Source organism: Echinops telfairi, unplaced genomic scaffold, assembly GCF_000313985.2.
Source record: "Echinops telfairi isolate 266 unplaced genomic scaffold, ASM31398v2 ScPeMD7_443;HRSCAF=831, whole genome shotgun sequence".
Lineage (NCBI taxonomy): Eukaryota > Metazoa > Chordata > Mammalia > Afrosoricida > Tenrecidae > Echinops > Echinops telfairi.
Genome location: NW_022104341.1, coordinates 54,015,058 through 54,042,723, shown reverse-complemented (window position 1 = coordinate 54,042,723; position 27,666 = coordinate 54,015,058). Strand labels below are relative to the sequence as shown.

Genomic DNA, 27,666 nt, shown 5'->3' with positions numbered 1-27,666 from the left:
TAAGAATACCAATAAACACTCACTTTTAAGAGGAAAAATAAAGGAACTACCACAAAATCTAACTATTCCCTCATTTTCATAAAAACAATGAAAGGATAGATATATTTCTGAAAAACACACCAAACATTTTTTTTCACCAAGCTTATTAACTATAAAGCAGTGGGTAAAAAGCTGTCACTTATTAATATATAAAATTCCACACTATTTGTTTTCTTTAAAAACATGAATTCGTGTATTATTTTCACAATTAAAATATATATTCCAAAAATCACCTGATAAAAATATTAATACTTTTGTGAATCAGAAAAGTTCGGGTAGGAATGATTATTAGAATTCTTATTTCAAAAGCTTTAAATGAATCCCACAGAAGAAAAGACAGTCTTTACATTTAAGAGCATCTGTCTGAGGAGCTGATACCAAGGGCTCAAGTAGAAAGAAAATGTTCTGAGAATGATGATGGCAACAAATGTACAAATGTGCTTGACACAATGGATGGATGGATTATGTTAAGAGCTGTACGAGTCCCCAAAAGATGATTAAAAAACAAAACACTCCCGTCCTAAGCACGTAGAATAGGAATAAACTTACGACTCAATTCCTAAAGGAAATTCTCGGCTCATGGCTATTGTAGCTTTAAACGTTTTCTTACTCTCTTTGCACACTAGTTCTCTACCCAGATGAGGAGCTCTAAAAGAGAAAACAAATAAGTGTTAGCAAGCTTTTCAAAAAGTTATCATCTGCCAATCGAGCCCTGGTGGACGAATGAGTAGAGAGAGCATTGTGCGGAAGACAAGATGGCAGTTTCTCCGGGAGCGCCTGTCAAGGGATGAAAATAGATGCGCCTGGAAGGAGATGCTTCACACCGTTTCTCTTCATCACATCGCTCGCCGTGCCGTCTGATACTCGCATCTTGGTCCACCACGGCAGCAGCAGCAGTCACATGGGCACTGTCAACCAGAACTGTCCTGAAACATGCCTTTCCAATTCGAGATGGACTTCATGCAGTTTGTCATCAACCTACACAGCCTCTCGCAGATGACCGTAAGTGGAAGGTGGAGCTTGCTTGGACATCGGATGGCAGGACTGTAGTATGCTACCGCCCTTCTGTGGACATTCCATACGAACATACAAAACCTATTCCTCGGCCCGATCCTATACATAACAGTGAAGAAACACATGATCATGCGCTCAAAACTAGATTCGAAGTGAAAGGTCAGCCCCTTGAACAAGGTCCTAGGATAGAACAACTTAGCAAAAGGTTCTTTACTACGAAGCACCGTTGGTATCCTCGTGGGCCGTATCACAGACGTCGTAAGAAACGGAATCCTCCAAGACAGATGATTTCGAGGTGCTCATTAAGAATTAGAAATGTTAACTTTTGCCTCATTTGCCATTTGAGAAAAATATGATGTAGTCCTTACTATGTTAAAATAAAGTAATAAAAAAGAAAGCATTGTGCTAACCACAAAGATGGTGGTCCATGGGAGAAAAATTAGGCCTTCTACACCCATAAAGGTTTACAGCCTTAAACTCTCTGAAGCAGTTTTCATCTCTTATACAGTCATTCTGAGTCAGAAAGAACGGCAAAAGGTTTGGTTTTCTGATTTTTTAAAATATTTTAAAGAACAATCATTTTGTATTGTCATTTATTAATATTCCAGTATACTCTGTCAATAGTAATAAAATTGTGCTAGGCAAGAATGAAACATGAATGTGGTAAAATAAAGATAACAAAAATAAAAAACACTGAAAATAATTCTTAGAACTCAATGACTTGCAAATTGAATATAACTATAATAATCACATTTTAGAAAAAAGCAAATTGCAAAAGCACAGATTTTTTCAAACATCATTGCATATTTTTAAAGTCACGTATTCAACTCAAACTCCTTTACTGTAAAATAATCTCAACACTGAAGCAAAACAATACAATCAGAGATAAAATCTAATCTTATTATAGAATATTATGACAAAAACATTTTCTGTAAATTTTTAAAAATAATAAAGTTTCAAAAATAAAGTAAATCATGACAACTTCCTAACCAGTGTTTAGGTAATATTATATTCATCATAAAAGTGAAATGTTTTTCACAAAGGCAGAAATTTTTATTTACATATTCAGCTGATAAAAATTTATTCATTTTAAACAATTCATTTATTCACATTGTTTTATCCAATAAATATTTACTGAGCATGAAAAATGTATTGGTATTCCACTACATATTAGTAATATACTATCAAGCAAGAATCCCAGAATAGTAGGGAAAGAGGTGATATGGAAAATGCTGACGAATTAATAAGAAGAAATAAACTTGGGGAGACAGAGAGGAGACAAAAAACTGCCTTACATTCAAAATAATCACAGGATACAAAATTTCATCATAAATGAAGTATTTCGAAGAAACAGCTGAACTGGGTAATTCCCGACTCAGATCATTATCTTATAGGCTTTGATGTATGCAAATTGACAGAAGGAATATAAAAAAAGTTTTATTAGCCTTACTCAAAAGGGTGATTATGATGCACATAATCATAATCTGGAATGCTAACTTTCTATCATGCGTAACCTGTATCTAAAAGGCTTTGAAAAAAGCCAGAAATATATACTAAATAATATTCTCTTTGACTTAACTATTATACCGAACAATTCCTAGGTGCTTACTACACATACACATCAGCAGGAAAGAAACACTTACTTTCCATTCTCAGCAGAAATATATTCTTCCCATGTAATAGTGTTCTGAGGAGGAGGGGTAAGAGACTGTCTTCGAATTGGCTGCCCAAAATAAAGGAAAATTATTTTGAGGAGAGAACAGTCAAATCATTACAAATATACATTTAAAGCACAATTTATTTAAACTACCAGTCTGCTTAATTAATCTCTTATGTACAGTAAGGTTTTTAAAAGAGTCCTCGCAGGATAATTCTTTATAGTGATTTTAGTAATGCCAGTAACATCATCCGCTTTTTAATTCAAATAAGAAAAGAAGTCATAATAACAATTCAAACACTATATATATCATCAAAAGTGTTCCTCACATTATGCCAAATGCTACGCATGGGCGGTGACAGAGAACTGACTTCAAGAGTTTACGTTTAAGAGGAACAAAAGAAACATGTAGACAAACAGTTCAACAAAAATACAAAACTATATGGTTAGAGGCCAAATGGGCTTACAAAAAATGGAGTAGTTCAGGAGCTCAGAAAAAGGAGCAGTCAATCATATCAATAAATTAAGATTATAAAAGCGCATATTTTAATGAAGACAATAAAATGGCGGGGAATTTTATGCACAAAGGTGAAAGTGTGAGTAGACTCATTATTTAAACTAGAGAGGAACATTCAAAAGAGTGATTAACAATAGACAGTAATGACCTCAAATGTCAGATCTCAAAGTCTGTACCTTTGTCCTTATTAAATATGAATTTGGGCCACTATAAGGAAAAACTTGTAATAAATAAGGAACTTCTTCATTGCAAATACCTTTTTTCAACAACATAAACGGCGACTATACACATGGACTTCGCCAGATGGAATACACAGGAATCAAACTGACTTATCTGTGGGAAGAGATGATGGAGAAACTCAATATCATCAGCCAATACAAGGCCAGGAGCCAATTGTGAAACAGACCATTGACTGCTCATATGCAAGTTCAGGCTGAAGCTGAAAAAAATTAAAGCAAGTCCAAGAAAGCCAAAATAGGACCTTGAGTATATCCCACCTGAATTTACAAAATATCTCAAGAACAGAGGTGACGCATGAACACTAATGACAGAAGACTCGAGGAACTGTGGGATGGCATCAAGAACATTATATATGAAGAAAGCAAAAGGCATTAAACAAGGCAAAAAAGATCAGTCAGTGTCGGAAGAAACGCTGCAGTTTGCTCTTGAATAGAGTAGGTAAAGCAAATGAAAGTAGTAACGGAGTAAGAAATGGAACAGAAAATGTCAAAGATCAGCTCAAAAATGGAAAGCAAAGCATAATGATATGGGCAAAGCCCTGGAATTACAGTCTGAAAAGAACACGCTGAATTTTGTTGTTATAGCCTTCTTAACGATCTGTTACATATTTTTCAGTACAGGAAACATAGGATGGCTGAATCTAGAGAGACAATAACTAGTTTAAGGGTTGCTGGTGGTAATGGGGCTGGTAACAAGGAGCACAAGAAGGAAGAAAATGTTTTGAACCTGACTGTGGTAGTGATGGCATACCACTTTTTGATATGACTGAAATACTGAATTATATGATGTCTGGATTATGGTCTAACAGAATTTTTTTTTCTTAAAGAAGAAGCTGAATAAGCAACAGGGGAGCCAAAGCTAATCTCCTCTGACAATATAAGGAAGGAGGCGAATGCATCTTCACACTAGCTCCTGCCGGAGTGCCACAAGGCAGAGGTCAAACATGCTTCCAAACATCCATCTTTCTTTACCCTAGTATGACACCATTCCTCGCACAATACCCCACTTCTCTGCTGGGCTCAATAATCCACTGGAATAGCCACCCAGAACTCACAGACAATATTCAATGTTATGAAAATTATTATAGAGAAGAGTTAACAAGTTACCACAAGTCAGAATTTTTTTAAAAAGGATATAGTCTTTAAAAACATAGCAGTGTGTCTTCTCAGAGGGCAACCAAGTCTTTCTGGTCCTCAGCCCCATGGCCCCATGGCCTCTGCCCTGTCCCATGGGCCGAGAAGCCCATTCGTGGCTCTGCCTCAATTTCATGCTCTCTAGTCTCTATCGATGACCTCAATGTGGCATGACCTCTGTTGCTTCTACCGTATTAGGGATTGCAAAAGAATGTCATCCAATGATGGTTCTTCTTCCTTAATGATCGGAGAATTCTGTTTCTGCTTCTGAGATGGCTCTCATACCCATGGCAACCACAACTGGCCAATTCCCTGTAGGCGGAGTTTATCCACCCTTTTTGAAGAGTCCCAGGGACCATGGATAAAAGTAACAGAGACATGGATAAAACAGTCATGTTAAGAAATTTCACTTTACCACACACACCCAGCATAGCTGAAGAGGAAAGAGTTAAAAGAAAAATTCAAGCCTCAAGTTGAAACACTGCAGGAATTCATGGACAAAATGTTGAATGATGGAGAAAGACCCAAAAGATGAGGAAATAAATACACAGTCACTGTATATTTTTAAAAAATTGGTCAACAGTCAATTATTTCAAGATGTACCTTATGATCAAGAACCAATGGTGCTGAAGGAAAAAGTCCAAGCCACACAAGAGCCATTAGCCAAAATCAAAACTCCAGGAACTGGTGGAATACCAGTTGACATGTTTCAACAAGCTGATGAAGCACAAACTTACTCCTCTATGCAAGAAATTTGGAAGACAGCTACTTGATGGATTGACTGGAAGAGATCCATATTTCCAAAGAGAGGTGACCAACTGAATGAGGAAATCTTCAAACAGTATCATTGAATCTCATACAAGTAAAACTTTGTTGAAGATAATTCAACAATGGCTCTGTTGTGCATATGACAGTATACGTGAAAAGTGATTCAATAACACCTGACAATAACCAATAACAAGAAGGAATTAAGCTAGGTAGTGACAATGGAAATGGAAAAGTGCTAGGAAAAGCCCACAGGATAGGCTGTAGTGGAAAGGGGCAATACATGAGCAACAACAGTACAGTGATGCCACTAGGACAGTTAAAAATATGCAGACTGTGGGGCCCTGGCACTGGGAACACCAATATGATCTCAGAGTCTACCTTAAGAAAGCTGGCTGATATACCTGCCATTTGGCAATGAGGGGAGTCTTTGTCTTGGCTAGTTACAGAGGAGGATCTGAGAGTAGCCACTGGCAGAAAAGGGAGTGGGGGTGGGGCGGGCAAGGCCAGGCTGGAAAGAGAGAGTCTAAATAGTTAATGCTCCACCCAAGGGCAGGAGGAGGATTTGGGGGTGCGGTGGGGGGAACAACAGGGCCAAGACATTAAGTCCCACGTGGGCAAGGAAGCGAAAAGGAGTGTGTAACATCATGAGTATGACGCTGGATGACACCCACCCTAGTGATGCCACTGGCAGGACCATCCGGAGAGCTGCCCACCACAGATGGTTGGATAGTAAGGGCTGTTTCGAATAACTTGCATGTGTGTAAATCTTCTAAATTCTGTTCTGAAAACTATGGTTCACTCATTCAATATGGGAAATCTCAAAACATGAAAATAGTTTCCTAGCATACGTAATGTTAACATGAATTAGGTGGAATTTGGCAAACTGTTGTGGAAAGTTTGTCACAAGTTACCATATATAACGACCCTATATGACAGAGTAGGCCACACCTGTAAATTTATAAAACTGTAAATCTCTACAGGATTAGACAGCATTATCTTTCTCTAACACAGAACAACTGGTGATTTTGGCCTATTGATGCTGTGCTTATCAGCCCAACTCGTAACCCAATGGCAGTGAATTTAGTTTGAGTAGAACATATAAGGGGCTACCAAAAATTCATGGACAATTTCTATTATCGTTTATTCCATTTTTACCATGAATTTTTTGAAACCTCCTTGTACCCTGTATGATGTAGCACAATACGATTTCTTCCTTTCCTTATTGTAGTCGAATCAATTCTGATCAGAGCATCCCTATAGGGTAAAGTAGAACTACTCCCTAGGGTTTCAAATACTGTAAGTCTTTACAGAAAGGCTCATCATTCTCCCTTGGGGCAGAGTTGGTAGGCTTAAACTACTCATCTTGCGATCAGCAGTTAGGCCAGCAGGACTCTCTGCACAATACAATCTCAATCTAACTGCCATCAAGTCAATTCCAGCTCATGGTAACCTATAAGGCAGAGTACACCTGCCCCTGAAGGTTTCCGAGGTTGTACATCTTTACAGTATCAGAAAGCCTCATCTTTCTCTCCTGGAGTAGCTCGTGAGTTCAAACTGCTGGCCTTATGGTGAACAGCCCAACTTATAATCCACTATATCGCCAAGGTTCCCACATTACAAAGTAGCCTTTATTCATATGACTGTGACTCATATTTACAGATGTGGAAAATATCATGAAAGTCGGGTTGAAGGGTAGTCAGACGTTTTTATACTAACTTGTATTTTTACAATCCACAAGTATGAAAATAAAAATAAACTTAAGGGCCCTTTTTATGCATCCTATTAGGGATTTAGATTCTATGGCACTTACTAGATCTCGTACATCTTTGCATTTCCTCTGTCTTTCCCTATTCTCGCACAATTCTTTGCATAAAGAATATTCTCAAAAAACACATGCAAAATTTATAAACATATATAAAGATAAGCTACAGATGATGTTATAAAGAAAGTAAATCTAGCTGAGCCTTCCAAAAAGCATATTTCAATCGCAGAAGCAGGAAGGATATATAAAAAAACACGGATTATAAATTAACCTAGGTTTCATGCAGATCACTTTGACTTATTAATAAATGAAGATTCAAGAACTGACTTACAAAAAAAAATCACAAGGCCATATTCTTTTTCTTTCTGCAATGAAAAAATCAAGAAAATAAAGATCCACAGAAAAGTAAAAGGCAATCATGGTAAACATGTTCAGTGTATTGGTACATATTGTCTCAAATGAAATCTTTCCTTCTCCTTACAACATTGTAAACTAGGCGAAGTAAAAATAGCTTTCATATATGTAAATGAATTATACCTCAAAATTGTGTTCCATTATGTTTCCACCTTTACTCAAACTCTCCATGATGGCCTTATTTCGAAGAATATCCTCTTCACTGAGATGTTCTCTTCTTTTCCTTGATTCCAAAACAAGTCCATTCACCAGATAAAAGTCTGCCAAAAAATTTCCTACTCTTTCCTAAACAAAATCAAATATTTCAGAACATTATAATTAAAGGTAAATTTGTTTCAGATAAAAAAGCTTGCAGGCAAAATATATTTCTATAAATATGTACTATCTAAATGAAAAGAAATAAGCGGTTGCTACTTGAAATTACCAAAGTATTTATGCATACTATTAAGCAAATACGTCCTTATATATTGACATTCAACATTTAAAGGAAAGTTTAGATGCACAAAGTACCGTGATGGCTCATCAGCACAAGTGAATTAAAGTACTCCATAGAGTTTGCTTTAAAACCTATTACAAAATAACATAAAGCTACCTGAAATATTAAGCTGCTAATGAAATCTGATAAAAAAGGAGGAATCATAGATAATTACTGTTCCCACTTTACAGATGAAAAAAAACTTGAAAAAAAATTGTAACTTCGCCAAAGTTACACCTGATCTGTAGCACACCTACACCAAGTTTCCCTGTTCCAATACTCTGATCTCTAACAGAATCTAGTCTCAAATTACAATTGCTTACTGCTTTCAAAAAGGCAGAACAAGACAGTTGTCTTCCTCAGCAATATCATTAGTAATTTAAATTTATGGATGGATTAGCTTCGGTGGGGAAGCTCAACTGATATAAAGGACATCAAGAAAAAATTTTTTTGCTTTAATCAAGTCTTCCAAATACTAGTCTCCACTCTTCACAATTTTCAGACCTAAGACTGTAAAAGTTCAAAATATTTTTTTAAAACATAAGTAAAAAACATTATATATCATTATGTTCACTGAAAACATGCTCCCATCTCTAACAACCTCCAAATATCTGGCTTATCATGCTGGTGCTGTTTTCTGGCAGCTTATAACTATATGGTAGAGTTGTTTCCATGTCTACATCATTTTTGATGGCCTTCTCACAAGTCACAGTAACACATCTGGACCTGTTTCTACCTACAAAATAGGAACCCTAACAATCCTGACTCCCTCTTGATCAAAAATTTAAGAAAATCACCTAGAGTTTGTTTAAGAGTTTCAACTACCTAGCAGTAGCCCTAGAATATCAGTTTCAATTTTTATCATCTCTTGAAATAATCTACCTAATGCTGTCCAGACAAAAGGCAATGTTTGATCACACCTCTTTTGAAGGCACATTACCAAGATTAAGTCAAAGAGAAAACTTGTCTGCCCCCTGAGGAACAAAGAGTAAGACTGCAAAGATAACAAATGCATTGCAATATAGGAGCTTATACCTAGGAATGCTCTAGTGCCATTAGTTGTAAAATATACTTAAGAGAAATTTAATGAGTCAGAATTTTCTGTGTTGAAGAGATAATTGGGTGACAATTATCCATTTCTACAATCTTATCATGATAAAACATTATGAGTAAACTACTATAAAAATTAACATTTTAAATGTGTATTGTCCATGAGCTTCTTGCTACATATCAAATGTACTATCTTGTACAACGGCATGTAAAAAGATCATGAACACAGCAGAGCTTATAATAGCAAAAAATCTGGACACAATCTCAATGTCCTCAAATAAGGCATAAATACCATATATCCATACTACAGTATATTATGCTATTGATAAAGTTAACATTGCATGTACTTACAAGAAAAGATGTCTAACAAAATAATGATTTATAAATTATCAAGGGTTCATGAGGGACGGAGGGGCGGGGAGGGGGGTAAAAATGAGGAGCTGATACCAAGGGCTCAAGTAGAAAGCAAATGTTTTGAGGATGAGGGCAATAAATGTACAAATGTGCTTTGACACGATGGATGGATGTATGGATTGTGGTAAGAGTTGTACAAGGCCCAATAAAAAGATTTTTTTAAAAAAAGGATTTCTAAGACATAGTGAAGTTATTTAAAAGCTAGCTATAAAATAATAAAGTATGATAGTGTTTATGGAAAAATAAAACCAAAATTTGTATATTTTAGATACATATTTATACCTGTAAATCATAAAAAATGCCTACAGGATATACAAACTGATAACCTTCTGAGAGGGCACAAGCTTTATAAGTAATGGTGTAGAAGTACTTTTCAGTCTTATGTGTAAGGGGGCTTTTTTCAAAATGGAAATTTGTACCTATTCTGTGTATTAAAAAGGAGCGTAAATTTTAAACCAATAAATCCTGGCCCTTTCCTGATGTGGTTAGTTATTCTTGACTTTAAATTTTTCATGAAAATGCTTCTTCATACATACAATTCAAAATATTTGAATGTGTTTTACTGTTAATGACTGATAAAACGGGAATTATAGAAAGATTTTACAATTGACTAATAAGGAAACCTATAAAATGAAAAAAGCCCAAGATTATTGGTGAATGGTTCTGGTTCTTGTCAAGTGCTGTGGAGTTGGTTCTAACTTAAAGAGGCCTTCTGTGTAAACAGAATGTGTGTGTGATGTCCTTCCTCCGCAGACAGTTCCTGCCAGATTACATGTTCAAAATGTACCTGGCATGTTATAAGATGCCCAAGGAAAAGGACATCATGTTTTATAAAGAAGAATCTTATGAAAAAGAGGAAGATCCTTAGCAAGATGGACTGACACAGTGGGTGTAAACAGTGGTTTTGAAATTAATGATTGTGCGGATGGGAGCAGTCCAGGCAGTGTTTTTGTTGTACACCGCACTGCTATGAGTGGAACCGTGACTCACAGGCACCGAACAACAATGCTGACGCAGCATTCTTCATAGAATCCGAGAGCTCGGATTCGCTCAATACAGATTGAATAAGTATGGTGTGAAAGCATACAAATTTTGACACTCAAACTGTTTTCTAATTTTAAACCACAGTATGCCTATGTCTATGTTCAAGTTCTGCATGGCCACAATGAAGTGCTCTGAAATTGCCATTCTTCTCAATACTATATCTTTCTGGTATTCTGTTTTCAGCCAAGATCCATCTGATGTAAGCAATGATCTCTCATCACCATGCCTCCTCCTGAATCTGGCTGGAATTTCTGATGTATGAGTGCAACTAGTGTTGAATAATCTTCAGTAAAATTTTACTAGAATGTGACAGTAATGATCAAAAATGCCCCAAACTCACTCCCATCAAGTCGATTCTGACTCATAATGCCCCTAGAGGACAGAGTAGAACTGCCCTGTGGGTTTTCAAGACTGTCAATCCTTCTGGGAGTAGACGATTTCATCTGCCTCCCATGGAGTTTCCATAAATTTCTATATTGCAGTTATTGGTGCTGTATTTGGTTGCCTTTCTTTGAAATAGGTCCAAATATAATTCCAGTTAATTGCCTAGGTAGCTATCTTCCGAACTTCTTACCATGGACACCATCAGCGCTCCCAGCGTTTCATCAGTTTGTTAATCATTTCTATTGGTATTTGGACAATCCTGGAGTCTTTTTTTTTTTCTTCTTTCTGCTAAAGTCTTTCAGTGCAGCTTGGACTTTTCCCTGTGGTTCTCAACCATGCTAATGCCGCGACCTTTTAATACAGTTCCTCATGTTGTGGTGACCCCACCCCAACCATAACATTATTTTTGTTGCTACTTCATAACTGTAATTCTGCTACTGTTATGAATCAGGCAACATCTGTGAAAGGGTCCTTTGACCCCCCCCAAAAGGGTCACAACCCACAGGTTGAGAACCGCTGCTTTAGTACTATCTGCTCATGAACATATGCTATCTCTTAAAATAGTTACTGCCAAGGACATGGATGCTTATTCATTCCATTTCTTTGTTGACAATTTCCAATTTTCCTAGATTCATATTTTGTGCATTTCACATTCCAATTATTAATGGGGTTTTCAGCTATTTCTTCTCATGTTGAATCGTGTTCCAACAGCAAATCATGATACTAAGAACTTTCCCAGATGTATTCTCAGTAACTCCCAACTGAGGAGTTCGTCTTCTGCACTGTTTCAGACAATGGTATTGTAAGTGGACAGCCTATTTCTTCTTCCAGGGACACACAAACCACTCCAATGTGACAATCTGGCAGATAAGTAGTTTGTTTTAACCGTGTTACAAACCGGAGCTTTTTCCCCTTCAGCTCACCTTAAGAAATGCTGAGTGTTCTTCTCTTTGGGTTTTCTCAACTCTAGGTCTGTATAAACTCCATTATAATACCCTCATTTGTCTTCTGAAGCCGACTGTTGCAATCTTCTACTTAATTTTCACTTTATTACTTCACTCTTTCACTTTAACTATTCTTCAGTCAAGAGTTTGCAGAAAGCAAGGACATGAAGCACTTGCTGATGAAAGATCAAGGATTGTCGCCTTCAGTGTGAATTAAAAGACCAAAATTCACACAACTAGATTAACAGGCAACATCACAATAAATGGAGAAAACACTGAAGGTGTCGTGGATTTCTTCTTGCTTGGAGCTATAATCAATGCCCATGGGAAGCAGCAGCCAAGAGATCAAAAGACGTGTGGCAATGGGTAAAAATCTGCAGCACAAAACCTCTTTAAAGTATTAAAAAGCAAGAATGCTACTTCGAAGACTAAGGTACGTCTAACCCAAACCATGGTATTTTCAATTGCCTCATATGCATGTGAGAATTGGGCATTGAATAAGGACGATCAAAGAAGACTAGATATGTTTGAACTATGGTGTTGGTGAAGAATATTGAAAGTACCATAGACTTCCCAAAAAAACCTGTCTTGGAAGAAATATGGCCAGCATGCTCTTTAGAAGCAATGATGGCAAGACTGTCTCACATATTTCGGACATGTTGTCAAGAGACACAAGTCCCTAGAGAAGGATGTTATGCTTGGTAAAAAGCATGGCACTACAAAGGAAGAGGAGGGCCCTCAACAAGATGGATTGACATAGCAGCTATATCAATGGGCTCAATCACAGGAACAACTGTGAGAATGGCCCATGACCAAGCAGTGCTCCATTCTGTTATGCTCAGGATCTTTATGGATTGGAACGGACTTAATGGCATCTAACAATATTCTAAAGCAGTTTCCAGAGTCTCTTCTGGGATCAATTTTGGTCTTTTCTTTCTTTACTGTCTTTTTAACAACCGTTTGTTTTCTTGATGTATGATGTCTTTGTTGTCATTACACAACTAATCGGCTCTTCAGTTATTAGTGTCCCATAGGCTTAATCTATTTTTTTTTTAAACTTTAAGCAGTAACTTTAAGTACATCTGTAAAATACCTTTTGCCAAGTTACATATCATGGAGGTGACAATGCTTCATATTTAGAGGTTCAGCCAAAATCAGGGAAGACATTTATGTTGGTGTGTACACAGGGGACAAGTATATTGAGGGTGATCATATATTTCTTCTTACATCAAAGATAGTATAAATATTATATCTTTATTATGGATGATAACTTTTCTCATTATTTGGTACCTATTTAAAAAGCACATTTAAAACTTAATGCCTGAAATTCAAGATTCTCTAAATTTAATTTAAATTATTAATGTTGTTTTATTGCTTATGCCTTTTTATATGCTTTTCCCCATCATTTTATTTGCAATCTGTGAACCACTTTGTTTTGTGTCTCTTGTATTTAGTAGCACTTTGCTGAATTATTTAAAATTTACCCAGAATTTATGTATAAAATAAGAGACTTTAAGTTTGTCACTATAGTTTACATCATGCTTTTTTAGTTACTTTTAAATGATTTATTTGCTATTTGTGTGTGTGTGTGTGTGTGTGTGTGTGTGTGTGTAAATGGACAGAGAGAGAAAGTGTGGTGTATGTACGTGTTTGTATAGTAGAAAGGCCTTCTATTCCTATGATGATTTGTATAACTACAACTTTGTTTTTTAATTATTTTATTGGGGCTCTTACACTTCTTATCACAATCCATACTATGTATACATTGTGTCAAGCACATTATTACATATGTTGCCATCATCATTTTCAAAACATTTTCTGTGTACTTGAGCCCTTGATATCAGCTTCCCGCCCCCACCCCACCCCCGCCCTCCCTCATGAAGCCTTGATAATTTAGAAATTATTGGGAGATTTTTCCCACCAACCACTGCCTCCCTTAACCCACTTTTCTGTTGTCCCTCCCCCTGGAAGAGGGTTATATGTCAATCATTTTGATTGGTTCCCCCTAACTGACCCCCCTATTTCCCTTACCCTCCTAGTATTGCTACTCTCATTATTGGTCCTCATCTGTCCTGGATTCCCTGTGTTGTGAACTCTTATCTGTACCAGTGTACATCCTCTGGTCTAGCTGGATGTGTAAGGTAGAATTGGGGTCATGATAGTTGGGGATAGGAAGCACTAGAGAACTAGAGGACTGTTGTGTGTTTCGTCAGTACTATACTGCACCTTGACTGGCTCATCTCTTCTTTGTGACCCTTCTGAAAGGGGATGTCCAATTGACTACAGATGGACTTTGGGTCTCCACTCTGCTCTCCCACTCATTCACATCAATATGATTTTGTTTTGTTTTGTTTGGGGTCTTTGATTCCTGATATCTGATCCCATTGACACCTAATGATCACAAAGGCTTGTGTGCTTCTTTCATATGGGCTTTGTTCCTTCTCAGCTAGATGGTCACTTGTTTGTCTTCAAGGCTTTAAGACCCCAGACGCTCTATCTTTTGATAACCGGGCACCATCAGCTTTCTTCACCACATTTGCTTATGCGCCCATTTTGCCTTCATTGATTGTGTCAGGGAAGGTAAGCATCATAGAGTGTCAGGTTAGTAGAACAAAATGTTCTTGTTTAACCTATTCTTGAGATGGTCTCTATATCCAGGTAGAATATACTAAAGGTTATAATTTACCTCTCATTGACTTATTTGAATTTTCTTGAACATCAATTTGAACTTGCATAGGAGCAACTGCTGGTCTGTTCTACAGCCAGTCCCTGACCTTGTTCTCTCTCAGAGCTTCTCCATCATCACCTTCCACACATAGTTTATTTTCCTCCACTGTATTCCATAAGGCATGTAGAGTCAATGTTTATGTTGTTGAAAAAAAGATATCTACAATGATTTAGTCATCGATGCTACAAATTTCTCTCATGTGATGTCTGGCCTTGTTTCTACCACCAATGTCTTATTTTCCTAATGCTCATCATTCTTTATTTCTAACTTCCCACTCAAATCACCACTAATTCTGATCAAGATATCTTAATTTCATGTTTGATCTAGCTTTGATGCAGAAATTGATAGAATTATTCCGTTTCCTCATATTTAACACTAGTGGTTGGTGCATAAATTTAATTAATAGTCATATTAACTAGTCTCCCTTTCAGGCCTAGACATAGACTATCACTGATGGTACTGTACTTCAGGATAAATCTTAAAATGTTCTTTTTAACTGTAAATGTGATGTCATTCCTTCTCTATTTGCCATTCTGAGAGTAGTGACCATTATGAGTCTGATTTAAAATGAGCAATACCAATTGATTTCCACTCACTAATTCCTACTAGGATTAGCGATCTTTACATATTTCCCTCACTGAAGGTGCTATAGGGTCTGATTACCAAGAGATGTGTGTTGCTCTCATGCTGAGTTGTTTTCCAGCAGCAAATGAGATTTCTGTATCTTCTGCTCGTTCATGGCATTACATTTGACTCAGGTTTAAGGAAGGAGCCCTTCTCTAATTGTATTTTGAGTGCTTTCCAGCCAGAGCGGTTCATTTTCTGGCACTGTATTAAGTGTGTTTGGTAAAGGGGCCATGAAAAAGTAGAAGTCCCTCAGCTAGATGAAGTGACACAGTAGCTGCAAGGCTGGGTTCAACCACGGAAACCATTGCGAGGGTGGCACAGGACCAGGAAGTGTTTCATTCTGACGTGCATGAGGTCACTCTAGGTCAGACCCGACTCACAGCATCTGACATAGTAGACAATGCTGTTACTAATAAATTTCTTAGTGGCTTAATTTTTCAGAAGTGGGTCACCAGAACTAGATGGAGATTATGTTGTAAAATAAAATAGCTTCAGACTTTTATGTCTGTGTTTAATGAAGGTTTCTATAATTTAGTACCAATAATTTCTAAATCATACTTGTAAATCTAAACTCTACACCTATTATAATTAACTAACTGAATTATAATTAAAAGAGAATATACACAATTCAACACACTACTTCTTTTAACATCTTCATTACATTATTTGGTGGTATTAAATACTAATTTTTTAAGTTTAAAAGCTAGATTTGTACATACTGTTTTATCTTCCCGAAAGAGCCATCCTGTTTGGGCACGGGTGAAAGAAATTGATTTGGTTGACAAAGTTGCAGAGTAAATATCGCTGCTCATTAAAATGTCAACCTCTTCTTCTGTTTCCATCTCTGATTCCTGGTATAACAAAGAGAGTAAAAGTTAAATATATGAATCTAGGGTTTTCATAATTTAATATGAAAATATCAACCATCAAAATGTTAATAGATTTCAAAAAAACAAAAAGGGTAGTTGTTACGTACGCTGAAATTACAGAAAATGTAACCACATATCTAGTAACTCCTCCAATAATTTAAAATTATAACTAAATAATATTAAATTACTTTCAAGGGTGAATCTATAAAGATGCACACAAAAAAACTTACACTATAAAGATAAGTAATGGAAAATACTAGATTATATGCTATAGAAATACATAATCTGTAAAACTGTTTTAAAAGATTACTTTAATAATTTTGACAGACCTAAGACAAAATATGTGGGATTTGTTTTTCTGTTCTTTAATATAGATGAATCTTACATTAGCTCTTTATCCAAAGACCCTTTCTTTCAATAAGATGTGAGTGAAAAAAATGGAGGGAAGTGGAGGAGAAGAGTGAGGAAGAGAGATGGGGAAATGTTTTCTTAATAAGGAGTGCCTACTACGACTTCTGACTTATGGATAACTCTTGCTTGCCTTTAATATGATGTAAATTTGTCCTCACTTTGAAACCACTGAAACTCACCTACTCTAAACAAAAGCAAGCACCTTCACTTGCTGCACATCCAACAATTAAATCAATGAAGCGGCTTCAAGTCTTTCTTTGCAGTAACAATAAGGTAACATTGTTTGCACCTATTCTAATTCACCTAAAAATTCCACTTAAAAGATTCAAAGGCACCAGTGGTACAGACCTCAGTTTTTAACACATAGATTGCCCCTAGCTTCCTACAGATAGGAAAGGAAAAAGAATTATTTTCCCACAATTTTTACAACGTTATAATAAATTTAATAAATTTGTGCCTGCTTTGAGGACAGAAGAAAAGACGATCGTATACAGAAAAGTAATGTGAATGGGTATAAGACTAGGTTATATTTCATAATAAACCAGGAGTTACCCGGCAAATGGGGAAAAGGAAGGCAGAACCTGGAGAGATGAATGGGAAATTTAACTTAAAAAGCTTACATTGGCTTGAGGCTTTACTCCCAAACATTTTCTATTCTTCACCAAAAACTTGCACTCAGTGGTAGTCCCTTCCTGAACCTCTGAATCTATATAAAACAGCAGCAAAAGCTTAAAACTGAGCATTTCTTCATCAATGCAAGTGAGGAATAGAAAACCCTGGCACTGTAGCTGACACTCAAAGAGGTGAAAGTCTTGAACACAATTTTCCTAAAGAAAAGTACTGGCTAACTTAGGTTGAACATATTACTTAAAAAATTATACTTCTAAAAGCATAGTAGGACTCAACTAGGAGTTTATGGATTAACCTGAGAATTGAACACTACATATAATACATCTATAAAGAAGTTTGCCTTAGGTTCCAAATACAGTACACCCACATACGAGTACCCAGCGTGAATACTGTTACCCATTCTACACCATGCTTCCAGACAAAATTTCATTTACTTGTAATTAGAAATAAATATTTCACAATATATAATTACATATTGGTTTTGTGATTAATCACTATGCTTTCATTATGTTCAATTTGTAACAATGAAAATATATCCTGCATATCAGATATTTACATTGATTCATAACAGTAGTAAAATTACAATTATGAAGTAGCAACGCAAATAATTTTATGGTTGGGGGGTCACCACAACATGAGGAACTGTATTAAAGGGTCGCAGCATTAGGAAGGTTGAGAACCACTGATTTAGAGGAATATTAATAAGAGAACATGCTCACCTCATGGTGTATTCGCTGATAAACTTTCTGTTCATTGTCTAATACTACAAAAGATTTAGAGGGCGCTGCATCCCCATTGAAAATGAAGCTTAAATCCCCTCGCTGGCACTTCATGTCAGTAAAGTCTTTGAGAGTTGTGTCAAGCCTGTGAAAAATGGTAGATGAGAAACTAGCAAAGTTTTGATAACACTCCATTAATAAGTTTTAAAATTCTGTTCCCTCTAAATTAAAACCAGCATGCTAATACATCACATATAAAAGTCATGTATAGATAAAAGTGAAATGTAAAATAATTTTTAAAGACCCAAAATATTGCTTAAATAACTTATTTATTTTTTAGCTGTATTTTACTCTTCTGAATATATACTTAATCATTAGCCCCCACCCAAAAAAAATAAATAAATTTTCCATCCTGAAGCATGTAATTTTTCTTTATGACAGCTGCTAAGTAAATGCTGCCTTAGCAAGAAAGCACAGAAAAGGGAAGCGGCCTACTTAACTCTTTAGGATATGTTGAAAGCTCAGTGAAGCGTCAAAGGAGTCCTTGCACTAGACAGCCCACACTCTAAGAGGTTCAGTACTGCCAGGATATCCAGGTCATAAGTCTAAACGTTTAGTAACAGATCATGACAATAGTTCATTTTAACAAACCATTTCACCAACTCTAAATTCTATTCCACTTTCCAAAGTCTACACTCATGATCTTTCCAGACAACATCTCCACAGTCTGAAGATCTTATGGATCATTCTGTGCCAAATACCCATGGATGCACGTACTTTTTGTGTTTTGGTAACATGGACCTGGAATGACCTAGTCCAGGAAGTTGATCACAAATATCAGTCCACAAATTACTACTTGATGTGATTTGGAAGAATACTGGAATGAAAAAGTTTGTAAGACCCCTTAGCACTTCAATCTTCCACAGTTTTATAGGAAATCACCAGATCTTAGCTGAGTGGCTACTCAAAACACCTTGTCCTAAATCTAAAATACTGGTTGACACAATAGTCAAATGTAGATCATGCTCACAAAGTTCCTTTAAGACTTTGGTGCAAGAACAAGAACTCATTACTTTGTAGGCTTTCCAGTTCTCATCATGAATAAGTCCTTCTTGGTTTCCCTAAAAAAAGGTAAGGAACGGCATATATCTCACATGCTAAGATTACATATAATTTGTCATCGAAACCACTAACTTTTAAGAGTGAAGATGCTCTCTAAATTTACAAGGAAACCCCGAGAAAAGAGGGAAATATCTTTACCCTATTGTAAAGTGCTCTTTTCTAAAATAAAATATACACATCTCTTCAGAATGAAAAACAACCCTTGCTTCTGGCACACTCCCAGAAGCATGTCTGTGGATAATACTTGTAGCCAATGGTTTTTCCACTGATCTAAGTGAAATAATGTTACTGTGGGGGTGGGGAGACCTTATTTCCTATCTCTGTAAGATGTAGGCTTCTGATATTATCAAAAAAGAGCTGGTCATTTGGTAAATACATGACCTATTTGAACACCAAAGAGCCCTGGTGGCACAGTGAGTTAAGTGTTGGACTGCTAACCAAAAGGTCAGTGATTCAAACCCAACAGCTGCTCTGTGAGAGAAAATTAAGCAGTTTGCATCCATGAAAATTTACCACCTCAGAAACCCTATGGAGCAAGTCCATTCTGCCACATAGAGTAGCTATGCACTGAAATCAAATCAATAGCACTGAGTCTGGCTGGTTTATTTGAGCTCCAAACTTCGGCTACTAGAGAACTCTGCGACACATATAAAAAAAAATAAGCCATAACAGTTGTTTTCCTTTTGGTTTTTGCCTCCATTCCCTCCTTGCCCATCATGGGTGATATTAGTACTGGGTAGAGGGGGCAAAAGTGAGGAAGAAAGTGCACAGAGAGACAAAAACTTATAAAGAGACTGACATGGTGACATTTAACCTACTTAAACTTGTAACCTAAACTGAGCTATAGAAACTTTCCAGTTACATGAATGAATGAATGAATGAATGAATGAATACCACACTTCTATCAAGGCCATTCCGACTGACAGTGACTCTAGAGGACATGGTAGAACTGGCCCTGTGGGTTTCTGAGACTGTAACTCTTCACAAGAGTAGAAAGCCTCATCTTTCTCCTGCAGAGCAGCTCGTGGTTTCGAACTGCTGAACTTGTGTTTAGCAGCCCAACATGTAACAGCTTCTTTTGTAATATCCCTTATATATTAAATGGTCTAGTAAGCTACGCCACAAATACCTTATAATAGATATTATTTATGATGGCATTACCTTGATTAGTTTTGGGTTGTAAACTAATGAAGCAAAAACTTTTACAGTGTAGTTAGCCATGACAAACAAAAGTTTCTTTATGTAAAGATTTTAATACAAAATATTCATTGTAGATAAAATCAAGAACCATGACAGTAACACTGAGAAGGGAAATAAAGCCTTCACTTGAGCTAGAAAAGACAGTCTCAATAGTTCTGAAAGTCCACAATGAATATTTCAATCCGTGGCTATTACTATTGATTACCTCATAATTATAAATATAATGGTGAAGCTGTTTGTACCACTACCACTCAACAAAAATTTCCTATTTCTACTGAAATACCCACATGTCACAGACAATGCTACATCGTTGCAGGACTGACATAAAAGTAAATGTCAATAATTTCCCAACTTCACTCTCAGTTGATACGAGGCTCAGATCTTCGTGTCTTGCTAAATAATAGTAGCTTCTCGTTAACCTAAATTCTCTTATATAATTATCTGCCACGTGGCTCTTACTGTTATGTCTCTGTTTATTATGGGTTTTATTAGTTATGACTTTGGGGATCAGATCATTTCATTTTAAAGATGATGTGTAAATATGATACATTTTTATAGTTGAGTAAACTTAAACCTAAGAAACAATATGAACCAGAATTAAACTTAAACAAAACAAAACAAATACAGAAGATAATACCATTTCTTAATTCTCCAAAATTACCAACCTTTAGCAAACCACGGTTTTGAACCAATTCATACAGTTAGTTCCACGGTTCATTGAGAATTTGCTTTGCTGCTCCAAGCATATCAAGTCAGAGGCTATATTTTCACAAGCTACCTAAGTAACTGTTATGTATACAGCTACAGGCAACTCTAATAATCACTTCAGGATCTAATTAAAATATAAATTCTGGTTCAGTGTATCTAGGGTAAGAAAAGCAAATTCTAAGCGGGAGGTTATGACTTAATGAACCAGAATGAAGCCTTGGGACAAATATCTATAATCATGGTTTTAATATGAAATCACAATATATTCCTAAAAATTAGGCTGCTGATTTACATTTGCATCCACATAAAATACTTTCCTACTTAACTGTCTTCTCTCTTTTATTACATTCTCCAAATTTTCTATTATAAGCATGCATTATATATCCACAGCACGTTTCATAATAGAAATTCTTGAAGAGGTCACTTTTTAAAACAAAACCTCTCTACCTTAATCAACTAGTATTGAATGAGAATTAACCTACAACTTGCTTCCAACTAAAAGTGCTCTCCTCACTGTACTTCAACACATTCCATTTAAATATCACTTCTTTTTTATTGCTGCCTTGTACTATGGTGTAAACTGAGTGGAATCACCCACTAATTTTTACAACTGTCTCATAAAAACTCATTTCATCCCTTTAAGCTTTCAAATCTATTAAATGAAGAGTTTACATGAGACAATCGTTCAAGTTAGCTCTGGTTCTCTATAGACCATTATAAATTCAAAATAAATTTCAAGAGATATAAGCAGATAAAAAACAAAAAATAAATCGGCTGTGTTAGCAATTCTAATTCAGAGCAACCCAACAGAACAGAGTAGAATCTTAAGGCTTCTGACATTATGTCTTTAGGAGTTGACACTCATTTTTCTCCTACATAGCTGTGGAGTTTGAGCCTTGCATTCCCATCCTCCCATTGCTTAACCGACTGCACTACCTATGATTACTTTAAAGATGCAGATGACATACACCAGGGCTTTAAAATGTTCATTGAAAATTCTCATTTGTCTTTCAATTCCATTTTTCCATGTGCTTTTTGAAACTTCCTCACATAATTTATAAAATTACTAATATAAATATCTATTGGCTTGGTCATTCACATTATATCTATTTTACATATATATTTGTAACACAGGAGGGGCACTAGTGGTATAGGGATTACGCGCAGGGCTGTGATCCGCATGGTGGGCAGTTAGAGTTACAAGCAGTTCCTGGGCTTTCTACACCTGTAAACAGTTAGTCTTGGAAATCCAACAGGGAATCGCTATGCACCAGCACTGACTAGATGACAGAGAGTTTTGGGGGTTTTTTAATTTATAAATATACTAATATATAAGTAAAAAAGTATTGTTACTAGGTTCTGGTTAGGACATGCACGAGTTTATTCTAAGCTAAATATGTTTCAACATGCCTCTGTAATAAGCAGGTGTAATAAGTTGTCTTGTCTTACACTTATTAGTGCCATCAAAAACAGTCCAAATCAAAGAGTCACTTCTGGGCAGTCCTAGGGCAGTTACATTCAAGGCAGAGGTCAAGTCAGAAAACTACGGTGACTATTTTGGGGGACTCCGAAGGCTTAGTCTTAAAATATTTTCTCAAAGACTAAAGGATAATCATGGAGGTTTAATATGAAGAAACCCTAAGATAATAGAAATCTCCATTGTGATTAGAAAAAGATCCGGAGAGTTGGGTGGAAGATTTATTTTTCCAGTATGATAATGCTGGATAACACAGGATAGCCCTTGCTGTCCTATAAGAACTGTGTTGGGAAACTTATCCTATCCCCCAAAGTGTGACCTTGCCCCTTCAAGTTTCTTTTAATTCCCTAATTAACTGCCTGTTTGACATTGTATAAATTGACAACCACAAGAAGGGTTAAAAAAAATCCACCACTTTCAGAAGTGCAAAGATCTAGATAGAGAATATGTTGAGAAACGAATTTCACACTGTGAAGTTATTAGGTGTTTCCAACTCATAGACTCTATGCACAACAGGACAAAACGCTGTCCAGACCTGTGCCTTCCTCACATCATTATTATCTGGTTGCAGACACGGTGTCCATCCATCTCTTTAACAACCTTTTTTTTTTTCAGTGACCTTATACATTTAGCAAGCAATGCATCTTTTCCAGGGATTGGTCTCTTCTGATAGTATGTCCAGCGTACTTGAGATGAACATCCTCGCTTTTAAGGAGCCTCTGGTTGTATTTCTCCCATGGCAGATTTGTTTGCTCCTCTGGCAGTCCTTGTTACTCTCAAAATTCTTTGCAAACACCGTAATTCTGAAAATACTATGTCTAGGGTTAGACGCACCTTAGTCTTAAAAGTGACATTTTTGTTCTTCAACAATATTAAGAGATCTTGTACAGAAGATTTGTGGAATGTAAATCAGTGTTTGATTTCTTGGCTGCTGCTTCGATTACCACTGATTGTGAATCCAAGTAAAATGAAATCTGTGTTAGAGAGCATTATATACAAGAGCAATTAAATATTGAGAAAACATCCCATTCCAGTCCAGTTCAAGTCCATAAGTCCGATATTAGCCCTTATGTCTGATATCAATCTATAAATTTGTCTTCAGACTCACACAACATATTCAACGATGGGTTTCCCGTGGGTGGAAAGTCTTGTAGATCCAGTGGCAGTGGAAACATCTTAGCACTGGCATGGATCGCCACGTAGCTCCTCTTGCTCCCAGGGCTCTGGCTACATCAGCGTAGCTCCATCAGGCTCGTTGTCAGTAATGTCTCAATGGGATTGAGCATGTGTCCTGCCTCCAGCGAGCTATTTATCCCCTTAGCACCTCCAAAAGAGGTCATCAAGCTGCAACCTGATTGACAGGCTAACCTCCACCCCTTCACTCAAATCTCAAATTGACAACAGATTATTTAACAGACAACATCCTTAACTACACTTGGATCTTTTCTCCATTTATCATAGTGCTGTCTACTAGTCCCGTTGTGAGGATTTGGGTTTTCTTTTACACTGCATTAAAAAAAGCTGACGGCTGCAGTTCTCGATTTTCATTAGCAAGTGCTTCAAGTCCTCCTAACTTTCAGCAAGCAAGACTTTGTCATCTACATATCGCAGATTGTTAAGAAGCTTTCCTCCAATCCTAACGCTGTGTTCTTCTTCATACAGTCCACCTTCTCAGATTATTTGTACAGCATAGATTGAATAAGCCTGCTGAAAGATACAACCCTGATACACACTTTTCCTTATTTTAAACCATAAAGTGCTCCTTTGTTCTGTTCGTTAGCGTGCCTCTTGGTCTATGTACAAATTCCACATTAGCACAATGAAGTGTTCAGGAATTCCCATTCCCCTCAATGCTATTTAAGTCAGCTATGATAAACACCAGTAAGTGCCTTTGCATAGTCAATATAACAAAGCAAACTTTTTTCTGATATTCTTTGCTTTCAGCCAAGATCCATCTGATGTCACCATGATACCTTTTGTCATGGCCTCTTCTAAATGTTGACTGAATTTCTGGCAACTCCCTGCAGAGGTACTGCTGTAACCGTAATTGAGTTATCTTTAGTAATATGTTTTGCATGTATTATTAAGAATGTTTGATAATTTCTGCACTCTGTTGGGTCATTTATCTTTTGAATGGGCACAAATATGGATGTTTTCCAGTTGGTTTGTCAGGTCTTCCAAATTACTTGGCATTAAGGAGTGAGCACTTCAGTGCTTCATCAGCTGCTGTGAAGCATGGCTATTGATAGTCCATCAGTCCCTGGAGTCCTGCTTTTCACTACTGCTTTCAGTGCAGCTTGGTTTTCTTCCTTTAGGATCCTTGATTCATTGTATTATGGCTGAATGCCTTAAAAATGATTACATGTTAACCACTTCTTTGGGGTACCCTGGTTTTGTATTCCTTCGTCTTTTGATGTTTCCTTTATCATTAAATATTAAGTCCATCGAATCCTTCAATATCTCACTTAAAGGCTTAGATTTTTCCTTCAGTCCTTTCAGCTTGAGACATGCTGAACAGGCTCCTCCTTTTTGGCTTTGGATTTCCAGGTCTTGGCACATTTCGTTGTCGCACTTTGTCTTCCTATGCTGCCCTTTGGATTTTCCTGTTCAGCTCTTTTACTTCATCATGCCTTCATTTACTTTAGTCCATCTAATGTTCAAGAGCAAGTTTCAGAGTCTGACATCCACTTTGATGTCTCTGTCTTTTTTGTCTTTTTAATGAACTTTTGCTTTCTTCATGTATGATGCTGTGATGTCATCTCACAGCTAATCAGGTCTTCTGTAATTAATGTTCGATATATCAAATTTGTTCTTCAGATGTTCTTAAAATTCAAGTGGGATAAACCCACAGTTGCATTTTAGCTCTGATTGACTTTAAAATTTTCTTCAACTTTAACCTGAACTGATGGTCTGTACCACAGTCAGCTCCTGGCCTTACTTCTGTCTGCTAAGATTGAGCTTCTCTGTTATCTATTCCCAATAAAACCAAGTCGCTGCCATCGAGTTGATGCCAACTCATAGTAACCCAACAGGACAAGGTAAAATTGCCCCTTTGAGTTCCCAAGACTATTAGTTTTAACACCAGAAAGCCTGGTCTTTGTCCCACGGAATGAATGAACAAACTGCTGACCTGCAATTAGCAGCCCGACTTATAACCACTATGCCACCAGGGTTCCAGGACTATACCCACACAGATACAGTCAATTTGATTCTTGTATGTTCTTTCTGGTGAGGTCCATGTGTCTAGACACCAATTACATTGTTGAAGAAGGTATTTTCAATAAAGTCCTTGATCTTGCAAAATTTTATCATCTGATTTCCAAGCTTGTTTCTGTTACTCAGGCTGCTTTCTAACTACTGTTCCCTATCCTTTTTATCCAAGTTTCACATTCCAATTACCAATAATTATCAATGCATGTTGACTGCCTGTTTGATCAATTTTAGACTGAAAAAGTTGGTAGAATTCTTGAATATATTAATCACTAGCTTTATTGCTTGGTGTATAAATTTAAATAATAGCTGTATTAACTGGACTTCCTTGTAGGCTTATAGATATTATCCTGCTACAGATAGCAATGTACTATCAAACACATCTTAAAATGTTCTTTTTCACAATAAATGTGATGCCATTCCTCTTGAATTGTCATCGCATGATTGTCGGATTTTAAATGGCCAGTATCACTCTATTTCACACACTAAGCAGTAGGGGTATCGCTTTATATGCATTCCTTTTCATTTTTGGTGACTTCTGGTTTTCCTAGATTCATATTTTGTACATAGTAAGTTTCAATTATTAATGAATATTTGCATCTGTTTCCTCTCCTTTTCAGTTATCAGAAAATGAAGGTCCCAAAAGTTTTACTCCATCCTCATCATCATGGTCAACTCTAGTTTGCGGAGGCAATTCTCTGTCAGGTGTAATTTGAGTGCCTTCCGCCCTGAGGAGCTCATCTTCTGGCCCTGTGTCTAACAGGGTTCCACTAGTGCTATGCATTAGGTTTCAGAGGCTTGACCCTCAGGGGTGGACTGTTGATTTGATCATCAGTCTGTTATTATCGAGAAGCTCCACTGAAACTGGAATGAACTACGTGGCAGCAAACTGGGGGGTTTTTAGATGTTATATCATGATTTTAACTCTGCCTTCTAAATGGCCTATAGTCCAATAAGAACAGTACGTTTCAAATAGGAGCGCATGTATAATGTTAATATATAAGAGCATTTTAAAATTATAAAGTTCTTCATCAAAATATAAGCTATTATAGTAAACAGCTTCATCTCAATCTCAATTTTCTCTTACACATAAAGTATCAACTCATCTTACCTGATATTGATACCTTGTTTGTATATTTTACATGCATCAGAAGGCAGAATTCGGGAAAGTAAAGGCACTGCATTTTTAAAAAGAAAAAGTAAAAAATAACTACTAAAGTTCTGAGACATTCCAAATTTGCCAATTATAGGAACAGTAATATGTTATTTTACTAAATCACCAGAATTAAAATAATCTCCTTTAAGTGTTTTTCCAACTAAAGAATAATATATAAGGCAATTTACATAACTTCAAATGACTGTAATTTCTGCTTGGTTAAGTATATCTCGCTCCCTCCCACCATCAATACAGACCCAATAACAGTCTAAGTAAGAAAGGCTTGAGTCTTATCTGATACCTTAAATATAAAAAAAGCAATACATAAAAAAAGAAAAAGAGCACAATTTTTGAAGCTAGATAGTCATACTACAGGTCAAAAACCAAGTATGCGACTTAGTTTTACTTAAGTAAGTTTCTGTACCTCAATTTTTAAAATTCATAAAATTTTATAGTATTTACCTATTGATTTCTAAATTCCAATGGCACTGCATATAACTCATGTCCACTTCACAAGTTATATGCTAATAGTTTTTTTATCATTTATTGTCTTGTGTTTTATAGAAAATTATCTATTCCATGAATACATATGCATAGCACATTATAATAAGGTACCATGTATTTTTAAAATTTTTAAGATGTCACTTATACATGTATATGTGTACATGTCAGGTATGAGGGGGCTTCAAAAGTATGTATAAAATTGGAATTAAAAGATAATGGGATTTTACAGAAACATTCTGAAGTCTCTCATATATCTGACAAAATTCAGTTCTTTAAAAACTGATAAAAAATTAAGTTGTTAAAATAAAGACTTTAGAGAAAATTAAAGGCTAATTTCTGAGTTAAAATTCGTATAGAACAATGAAGCTCACAATCTTCCTCTAGTTCTTAAACGCTTCCTCCCCCCAACTACCAGGACCCCAGTTTCGCCTTGCAGACCTGGTTAGACCA

At 36.4% G+C, this 27,666-nt stretch overlaps 2 protein-coding genes across 3 annotated transcripts in view; one reads left to right on the top strand and one right to left on the bottom strand.

Annotated features, from left to right (window-relative positions):
- ANKRD13C (ankyrin repeat domain 13C) overlaps positions 1–27,666 on the bottom strand; it is an 80,119-nt gene that overhangs the window by 9,353 nt on the left and 43,100 nt on the right. Inside the window, exons 6-12 of one of the 2 annotated variants that reach the window (XM_045291893.1) lie at positions 26,668–26,734; positions 17,840–17,984; positions 15,930–16,061; positions 7,668–7,829; positions 7,462–7,495; positions 2,697–2,776; positions 598–687 (exon numbers count right to left, since the gene is read on the bottom strand). In XM_045291893.1, coding sequence (XP_045147828.1) covers positions 2,706–2,776; positions 7,462–7,495; positions 7,668–7,829; positions 15,930–16,061; positions 17,840–17,984; positions 26,668–26,734 — 611 coding nt within the window. In that variant the 3' untranslated portion in view covers positions 598–687; positions 2,697–2,705. Of the gene's footprint in view, positions 1–588; positions 688–2,696; positions 2,777–7,461; positions 7,496–7,667; positions 7,830–15,929; positions 16,062–17,839; positions 17,985–26,667; positions 26,735–27,666 lie in introns of those variants that run through there. The other variant, XM_004699333.2, reaches the window with a different exon arrangement.
- LOC105978266 (39S ribosomal protein L42, mitochondrial-like) lies at positions 599–1,707 on the top strand. Its single transcript, XM_045291894.1, has one exon. The coding sequence runs from the start codon at positions 837–839 to the stop codon at positions 1,407–1,409; it is 573 nt and encodes a 190-aa protein (XP_045147829.1). The 5' UTR covers positions 599–836; the 3' UTR covers positions 1,410–1,707.